Genomic DNA, 9,453 nt, shown 5'->3' on the forward strand with positions numbered 1-9,453 from the left:
AATTTTTGTCCAGCAACATCCAGCTTCTGGGATGACAGCTTAAAGAAAATAGGATTTTTGCAAGGGGAATACATTGGAGGAAGAGAGTATTTTGGAGTTGAGAGTCTTTCCAAGGTGCTGGTTGTCATGACAGATGATGACATTTATGCTGGACATAGAGAGAAGTGAAGACGTGGAAGGAGCTGATGTGTATATAAGAAAATAATAAAGTTTATTAATTAGAAGTCTCAATATTTTCAAAAATATTTTAGAAAAGAAAATGTTGGACCAATTCCACTGGAATAATAGAAGATGATGTTGTGAAAATAAGACACCTAAAATCAAATTCCAAAGGAGTTACTGTAATTTTTAATGATAACAAAGTCTAGGGAGAGCCCATGATAGTGAGTGGTTGAAGAAAATAGGAAAAGGCCGTTGTGAATGACAAGCATGAGAATACAAGAAACCAGGTGCTTAGATGGATCCCACAGATCAGTGGCCTCTGGAGAATGAAGTGGCTCTAATAGAGTGGCTTAGTAGTGGCAGACACTATTTTTTGATGTTCTATGTGTCTGATACTTTCAGCTCTTTTTTTGTTCAAGGAAGGTCAAGTGACCTAACCAGTGCTTACATAGGCAGTACGTGGAAGAACAAAGATTCAAATCTAAGTTTTTTAGACCAAAATATGTGCCCTTTCCACTGTGCCATGGTTCTGCCTTCAGGAAAATATAATTTCTCATCAAATCTATGGAAAGTTGGCTAAGCTTAACATTGGTCATAATATTGGTAATGGAAACTCTGGGAGGTGAAGAGGAAAGAGAATATATAGAGAGAAGGAAGGCCTGGCAAAGGCAGAAAGATTTGATTCATAGTTCTTCTCACTCCAGTAAATTATTCTTAAAAGTGGTCTGATATCATAATGAATGAAGAAATCAAGGAGGAAAGAAATAATAAGCAAAAAATTCAAATATTAGTAAATTCTAAAAATTATTTGTATCCTAACATATACTTTTTATTACATGTTTTCATTTCACAAAAATGCACATCTACATAAATATTTATTATATTATAGGAAAACATCATTAGTAGCTGACAATCAATGATTTTAAAGCACTATTAGAGTTGATTGTCAGGAAGCATTCAAAATCTTGACCAAATGCAACCCATATTTTCCTAATATGTACTTCACAATATCTACATTCTCTCTTTAGTCATACACACACACACACACACACACACACGCACCCCTACAATTGCACTGGAAATACACATGCTGTGTTAGGAATGAAATGAGTCCCCAAAACATCTCTCTTGCTTATCTGTTAGTTTCACCGATGGCTCAGGATATGCATTTAGAAGTGAAGATGCTGCCAGTTGGGCATTGGCCTCTTTCAGCCTCTTTAGCTTATTATGCAAGCCTCTAGTCTTCCTTTTCCATCCCTTAAACCCTCAGGTCACAACCATGTATCTGAAAGACAGTCCCCCTTGAGGTAGCAAGGCCCACCCTGAGAGGTGAGTTAAAAGGTGTCCTTTTCAATCTGCCTAAATACTCTCAGGCACTAAGATGAGTGTAGAACACCTGGTAGCTGCTTTTTCATGCTTCTGCCTCTTCACATGGCAGCCCAGAGTTCTATGTTCTTCCGTCATATTCCTCCATTTGTCTGGCTCATAAACATTAGGTGAGTTGAGGAGCTACAGACATTTTGAACCCTGTGGTCTCAAGGTCCACTTGGTTCATGTCTTCTTACTTGACCTCAAATGCATGTAAGAAGACCCTCACTGAATACAACATTCTCGGTGCCTGTAACAAAGAATCATAATGGAAAGAATCCCAAAGTGCTTCTCTTAGAGCTTATATAAGCCGAAAAACGTCTGAGATTCCTCAAAATTGACCAGAGAGAGCTCAGATACGTTGACATATAAATGATCAGCACTGGTAAGATTGAACACTGCCCCCAGGTAGCTGCTGCGGGCCCACATCTGCCCAGTAGTGCAGTAGCTCATCATCTTCCCCTCCATCATCACCAGATCCTGGGGATACTTAGAGTTCCTCATGTAGACCTTGTGGCTCAGGGGCAGGTTGTTGCAAGATTGACCCCGGAAGTATACTTTGGAATATACAAAGTACAGCCCAGTTTCATTGATCACAAGGCCACCCTTCTTATACTTCACTCCAGAAAGCAGGACAATTCCATAGGTGTCTTCCCATTCCAGAGGCATGGACCTTGAGTTGGGCTTGCCTGAAATAAATCCAAAAGGAGCTTTCAGCAAGGAATAGTCATGCATCCAACAAACTAAGTTTCTAAGGCAAAACTGTGGGCCCTTCCTTCAACAAATGTTTCACCCAGAATGACAGCTGGTATAGAACTGGCTGAGGGGTCAGAACTTGATCCATCACAGAATTTCCTCAACAACATTGTCCTATTTTGTCATCCACACAATTGGAACAATAGTATATACCCGTAATCCATTGCAGTAAGAAATTATTGAGAAAATATTTGCTCTCTGGAACAAAGATTTTACTATCTTCAGAACTAGCACCAAAACTGCTAGGCTTTGAAGTCCTTTCCTGAAGGAAAAAGCCAAATCCAAGGAACTCTAAAGTTCTAAAGTTGGGAAGGATCTTAGGGACCATCTGGTCCATCTTCTCACCTGCAGTAAGAATTATTCAGCCCCTCAATTTGGGGTACAGTTCCCTTTTCTTTGTATCCCCACAACATCATGAACATAACCTAAATCTCTGAAGTACTGAAATTATCATAAGTGCCTGTCTTTCCCTATTAGATGTCAAGCTCCCTGGGGGCAAGAGCCATGTTCTACTCATCTTCACATCCCCAAATTGGCACACAGCAAGTATTTAGTAAGTGTCTGCTGATGTGACTGGATCATTCTACAATTTCTGCCTAAATAATTCCAGGGACAATAGCCTACCACTTTCTGTGATATTTATTCCATTATTTATGTAGTTTATAATGGGAGTGCCCATACCATATCATTTCACTCCACTTTACAGGCACATATTGAAAGTCTACAAGTGCCAGGATTGAGTCTCCCTTCTTGCTCCTATTTATACTCTTGGACAAAGCAGAGTGAAGTTCTTCCAGAAAACCAAGAAAGCACTGACTAAAATAAGTCCTCATTCCTCACCTTCTCAGCTCTCACCTCTTGGATCTGTGCCCCCAATCCCCCAAGGGATTTTGGAATGACTGAAAAGAATGAGCTTCTTATGGGCAGGGGTCATGTCATAATCAGCTCCAGGTCTCCAATTTAGAAGAGGGCCTTGCCCAGAGAATAGGGGATCAAAGTGTGTTCATAAGACTGACTCGACAAGAAAAGTGTTAGTATTATTGGGTTCAAATACTGTCTCCAAGAAGTAACAACTCTCTAGAGCCTGGTAATGGAAACCAGGCAGCCATTTTGCCTTTTGCCAAAAGCTTTCCCAAACCCCACCTGTACCTTCCAGATACAGACCTGTTAAATGGGCCACTTTCCTCAGCTCCTTTTTTTCAGGGGGTGGACTGGGGTGGCCTGTATCATAGAGAGAGGAAAAATATATGTTAAAATGAAATAGCAACTATTATTTTGTTGGGAATTTAAATCCAATCATTTAAAAAAGAAGATTTTAAAACCGTAAACGGCAACAGTCTAACATATACTAATCATGTAAGTCTGAACTGCAGGATTCATAGTAGTCTATATTTCAGAAACAAAGAGGCAAAAAAAAAACCAAATTAAGATTGACATATGTATAAATTATAATGTTACAATAAAACTTAATATAAACATTTATTCATAAAGAGCTGTCATGTCAGTTATTGCATTTAGAACTCACCACAACCCTTTGAGGTAGGTATTATTGTCCCACCTTATCGATTGCAAAATGAGCTTAGAAGTTGGGTGACTAATCCAAGAAGACCCAGCTAGTCAGCATCACAGATGGGACCACACCCTGCTCTCCTGACGCCAATTCCAGGGCTCTGTCCACTCTGATTCTCTTGTTCCAAAGACTTACAGGACAGAGGCTGAAGAAGACTACTGATCTGTCTGCGTGTCACCAGATCTTCCCCCAGTGACATTTTACAATCTGCCCCAAATTAATTATCTTAAGACCTCTGACAATCACCTCATATCACTGAGTCCTCAAACACCTTTAATTGCTCCTCCCCGAAGATGCCGTCATATACAAGTCTCCCCATCACACAATCCCAGCCCATCTGTCCAGCCTTATCTCCTTACTCCCACTGAGCACTGCCACACAACGGGAGTTCTGTGGCCTACACATACCCCTACTTTCCTTCCTCTGTGCCTTTGTTCATGCCATGTCTTCTGCCCTTAATGTTCTTTCACGCAGATTTCTGTGTCAAATTCCTAAACATCCCATAAGGACTACCTAGTACCACTTTCTTTGGGAAACCCTCTCAAGCCTTTTTTGATCAAATATGATCTGCCCCTCTTTTGAAATCTAGGATCCCTCTGTCTTCCCCTCTCTTGTCATTTCTGACTCCTCTTGTCTCTGGGGTAACTACATAAATTATCTTATTCCCCTCAAATAACGACAAGTTCCTTACGATACGCTGAGTTCACCAGAGAAGCCCAGTTTCTAACACAGGGCATGTTACTAGCAAATGTTGGACAAATTAAATGGAAAGATAGACAATAGTTCTCAAAACAGACACTATTTCTCTGACTTCAACTGTTTCAGACAAGATAGACAGCTGCCACTTAGCTAATGAATTCAGCTAACTGAGACTTCAATAAATATTCACAGGAGATGCTTGTCTATGTCAGGTTCGTGATTAGCCTGTAAAACTCACATATGGTATGAGAATGGCCCAATCCACAGAGAACATTAGCTGAGCAATCATGACCTCTCTAGTCATCCAAGACAACCCACCATGTAGGAGGTGTTAGCGAACAGGAAAGGCAAAACTGAGTCTCCCCTGCATTCCTACACCGCAAACCACCCGAGCAACTAATCTGGCACTCAGCCACGCACCGGCAGGAAACGGAACAGAGAACCACATGTTGCATGTCTTTATATCCCTCACAGAGCCTAGTACAACGTTATTCTTACAGAACATGCTCACTAAGAATATCTGCTGTACCTATACTGGAATAAATAAATTGCAAGGATATCCTAGACACTGGTTATGAGTGCTTCCTGCCCCAGGGTTTTTGCATGTGCCGTTCCCAGCGCTGAAATGCCCGCCCCCAGCCCCACCCTACTCCACAGCACATGCACACAGCCGTTCACTCATCGGGCTTCTGACCCCCAAGGTGTTAGCGTAAACAACACCTCCTTAGAGAAGATTCTCAGGTTGTACTTAGTACAACTTTGGAATTGCATGGTCTGTTTGCTTGCTTTTGTTTAGCTTCTTCCCCATGCTAAAAGCTCCATAAGGACAGGCCCCCTGGGCTGGCTCATCCTCAGTCAGCATCCAACACCCAACATCTAGCCTCACACATGTGAACGAATAAAAGATTTAATTAGTTAACCGGAAAAAATGGAAAATGTAAAAAGGAGCAAATTAGAAAGTATAAATAATCTATAATAGTATCTCCCAGAGAAAATCACTGTTAGTATGTCAGTGTGTAAAACTTTCCAGTTCCTCAGAATATAAAAATGTGCATACATGGTTACATAGTCAGTATGAAACTAAACATACCCTTTTGTAACTTGTCTTTTTATCTAACAATACAGAGTGCACAATCCCCAAAGCATTAAATGTCCTTCTGATACATCTCTTTTAGTTGCTGCTTATTATGTGCTTGTCTGAATATACCATAATGTATATAACTAATCTCGTATGAGGCATTGAAGTTTCTTCTGAATTATTTATTATAAATAGGCTCATAAGGAAGTAATGAACATCCTTATATATAAATCTTCGGGCACATCTCTGATTATTTTCTTAAGATAAATTCTTAGTGATAGGATTACAACGTAAACTACTAGTTACAAGCTTTTGCTATGTATTTCTAAAGCGCTCTTCAGAAAAAGTTATAGCAATTTACATGTATACTGGCTGAAACTAATGTTTGCACAGGCACTTTTCTCTAAAATCTTTGTCAGTCTGGGTTTTTTTTTAATCTTTACTAATTTGATGAAAATTGGTATTCCCTATTTTTAATTTGCATCTCTTTTCTTATTAGTAAAGTTACTGATTTGATTTCCATGCGATGATTTACCAATTTCTGGTTTATTTGGGTTGATCTAGAGAAGATAATTGCTTACTGGGGTAGATGGATCGGACTCACCTGATCATTTGACTTTTAATCACTAAATTGACTCCAGAGAGTGGGTGAAAGATGAATAATTAGATACCTATCAGACCAGGCACATTCCACAGATTTTCAAAATGATCTTATTTCAGATGTCCTCCAGAGGCTTTACTTTTCTATCAAATATTTCCACTCTGCTTGTGTACATATGGACTTTCTAACATTTAAGGATTAGGACACAGAAGCAGGGGCCAGAGCATCCCAACAGTGGCTCCTACAAGAACTTTACAGTCTAGGATAGTAGACAGGCGACTGGGTCGTGTGCAGTAGCCACATCCGGAGAAACTGGAACTTGCTTCACTTAATAGATGGCCAGTGCTGCCTTCTTCTTTATTCTGAGTTTCTAAGGATGAGAGCTACCTATAGTCTTTGCAGAGGTATCCTGCTTTTCATCTATTTCTTATTCTGTGCTCACTACAGAGAGACAGGAGTTTCCCTACTTCATGAGGCACCAGTCCAGTACTGGAAAGCCCTGTAGGTGACAAGGCATCAAGAGCCTGTGTTCCTTCTAGCCCCAGTGGCATACCAGTGGTCTTGGGCATATTCACCTAATCCATCTGGTATTTTGTTTCTCTTCCAAAAAATGAAATGGCTGGACTAGATATATTCTAAGCTTCCTTCCACCTCTAAAAATTCAATGAATCTCATTGTAAATCTAAATCTAAAATTTCAATGAATCTTAGACTAGTGAAGCACACTGTAAAATCTATCTGTACAGAGCTTGCACAACTATGCCCTGAAATTTCATGAGATCAGTGTTCAACCTATTATCTTCTTGCCCTAGCTCCCATACAAAGGATTTTCCTTTATGATCAAGGGTACCTCATGACTGCCTCTGTGGGTGAAGCTGAACATCCTTTGAATGATGGCTGAAGTCTTCCCTTAAGCTTCTCAGTGACTTCAAGAAAAACCATTCTAATGTGGGGAATTGATTATCCATGTTTTAAAAGCTTACATCCTATAAAACATATTGTAAATAAAGCTTCAATGTAATCTCTTTAGGGCATTTAAAAGAGGAAAGGACGTTTCTCAGAAACATCTGTCTCTGCCTTCACTTCGCCTTCTCTTCCCAGGAGTTACAGCCACTGGCGTGTGTGCCAGGACCAGGATGTCTGTGGAAGGGGACAGGCCTGGAGCCACTTCTCAGGGGGCAAAGGTCCAGGGTTGTATATGTGTGTCTCTTTCCAAAGTCAAGTGAAAGTGATTTTGAATTGTGTGCAGTGCTCAGCTATATTGATTGTGAGCAATTCAATTCACTTCACATTTTTAAAGCAGCTCAAGGAATCATAGACCAGAGATTCTGAATTAGCCAGAATTCCTCTTATAGTGTACAGAAACCAAAGTGTGGGACAGAATTTAAGGCATTCCATTAACATAGTTCTGTGCTGAGGATCATCTTTGGGAACTCAATGTACATGCGAAAAAAGACTCACCTATTTGCTTCTCCAAAGATGATGCTGTGTGCATCTGGCTGGTAGACTAGTAAAACAGAAAGAGAAAAGATGTATAATAAAAATAAAATTCTTTAAGCAAAAGAGGCAGAATCGTCAAATAAACCAAGCCCTGGAAAGAGAATCCAAATACCTCAGAAGTTCTGCTAACTTGGGCTTTGGCCAAGCAATTTTGCCTCACTGTCCCTCAGTTTTGTGATTTGGAATCGTACCAATTTTCAAGATTTAGTTTGGTCATCTGAACAAATTTACTTCCAAGCAAAACTTAAAAGTTTTGTTTGTTTGTTTTTCACTCCTTAAATCAATAGGTATGAGGCAGTAAGTGGTTCAACAGACTGAGTTGACAACTGAGGAAAGACAAACTGTTGGGCTCTGATTCTTTACAAAGTAAAAAATATTCCCTTCACCCCTATGAGCCTCCATTTCTCTGTCTATAGAATAGAATAACTAGAACAACCCATTTCGAAGAAAAAAAAAAAAGGATTGAAAAGCACTTTGCAAGCCAGGCAGTGGGCCCTCCATCCCCTTATGCCTGGTGCCTCCAGGGCACAGCAGTCTGCCGGCAGGCTTACCTCTCGGAGTTCTGCCAGCTCCTTCTGTAGGTGGAAGAGCTGAAACATCCCCAGGCCCAATCCTACCAAGGCAACCAGAACCATGAAAAACATCACAAGGAGACACAGGCCTGTGCTGTGGTTCCCTCTCTTCTTCAGGGGTGGCAGCGGTAGTGGAGGCAGTGGTGGCGGCGGTGGAGGTGGTAGTGGTGGCGGTGGCGGTGGTGGTGGTGGCCTCCTTTGACCAGGCCTTCTGGGCACAGAGGTTGGACAGGGAAGAACTGTGCCTGGAGGGGCCCAGGGAGAGCTGGCACTGCTGTCCACCCAGTAGATCTGGGGATATGGGTAATTGAAGGGCTGCTGCATGGCAGCTGGTGAGTCAGGCCAGCCCCAGCAAACGGTTTTACTTCTTCTCAGTCCTGTAGAGGCTGAGGTGTCAAGGACGGGACCCTGTTGCTGACTGCTCAAGAGGAGGCAAGCTGGATCTCTCTTATAGAGTTTCCATAGCTAAGGGAAACACCTCTGTCTTTCTCTTTCTCTATCTCTCTCTCTCTGATTCTGCTTCTCAAAGAAACACCCACTCACTTTGCAGCTGAAGCTGAGAAGCCTCAAGAAGCTCAGAGCAAACCCCTGGAAGTTTCCGCCCACAATTTTCTGATAACAGCCTTCAAGGCCTCAGTTGCTGTCGCTGTGCTACCCAAACAGGTTGGTAGGCTATGCTCACCTTCCTGGGATCCTGCAGAGCAGGTCAGCATGGGGGTATAGCCCTGTTGGTGTGAACTGCTCCCAGCTACAGGAGAATGGTCAGTGGGGCTATAATTTTATGAATTATAATTGCATGCTTTTTTATACATTATAATTGTATAATTTTAAGAATTCTACCATATATACAAACAAAAAACTATTTAAAAATCCCAAAATAACTCTAACAAAAATTGTTCAGAACCGTATTTTTTAAACTATAAAAATTTTACTGAAAATGGCTCTGAGGGGAGAGACCATGGAGTCATGGCCAGAGAAGTCACTCCCACATTTTAGTTTTTGCAGGAGGAAAACATCTGTTGCCATCATCTCTTCCCCACACACAACTACCGTTTACCCTGACCTGCCGATCACCATAATTTACAGGTTAAAAACCTGCTACACCCACTTTAGAAATTAGATCAGAGGCTGCAAACCAGTGGAACTCA

At 41.2% G+C, this 9,453-nt stretch overlaps 1 protein-coding gene across 1 annotated transcript; it reads right to left on the reverse strand.

Moving 5' to 3' along the window:
• Positions 1 to 966: 966 nt before the first annotated feature.
• Positions 967 to 8,962, reverse strand: FASLG (Fas ligand). The gene is made up of 4 exons (XM_003824667.7): positions 8,285 to 8,962; positions 7,695 to 7,740; positions 3,451 to 3,507; positions 967 to 2,219 (listed from the first exon to the last, which is right to left on the reverse strand). The coding sequence occupies exons 1-4, from the start codon at positions 8,627 to 8,629 to the stop codon at positions 1,825 to 1,827; spliced, it is 843 nt and encodes a 280-aa protein (XP_003824715.1). The 5' UTR covers positions 8,630 to 8,962; the 3' UTR covers positions 967 to 1,824.
• Positions 8,963 to 9,453: the final 491 nt, after the last annotated feature.

Source organism: Pan paniscus, chromosome 1 (assembly GCF_029289425.2).
Source record: "Pan paniscus chromosome 1, NHGRI_mPanPan1-v2.0_pri, whole genome shotgun sequence".
Classification (NCBI taxonomy): Eukaryota; Metazoa; Chordata; class Mammalia; order Primates; family Hominidae; genus Pan; species Pan paniscus.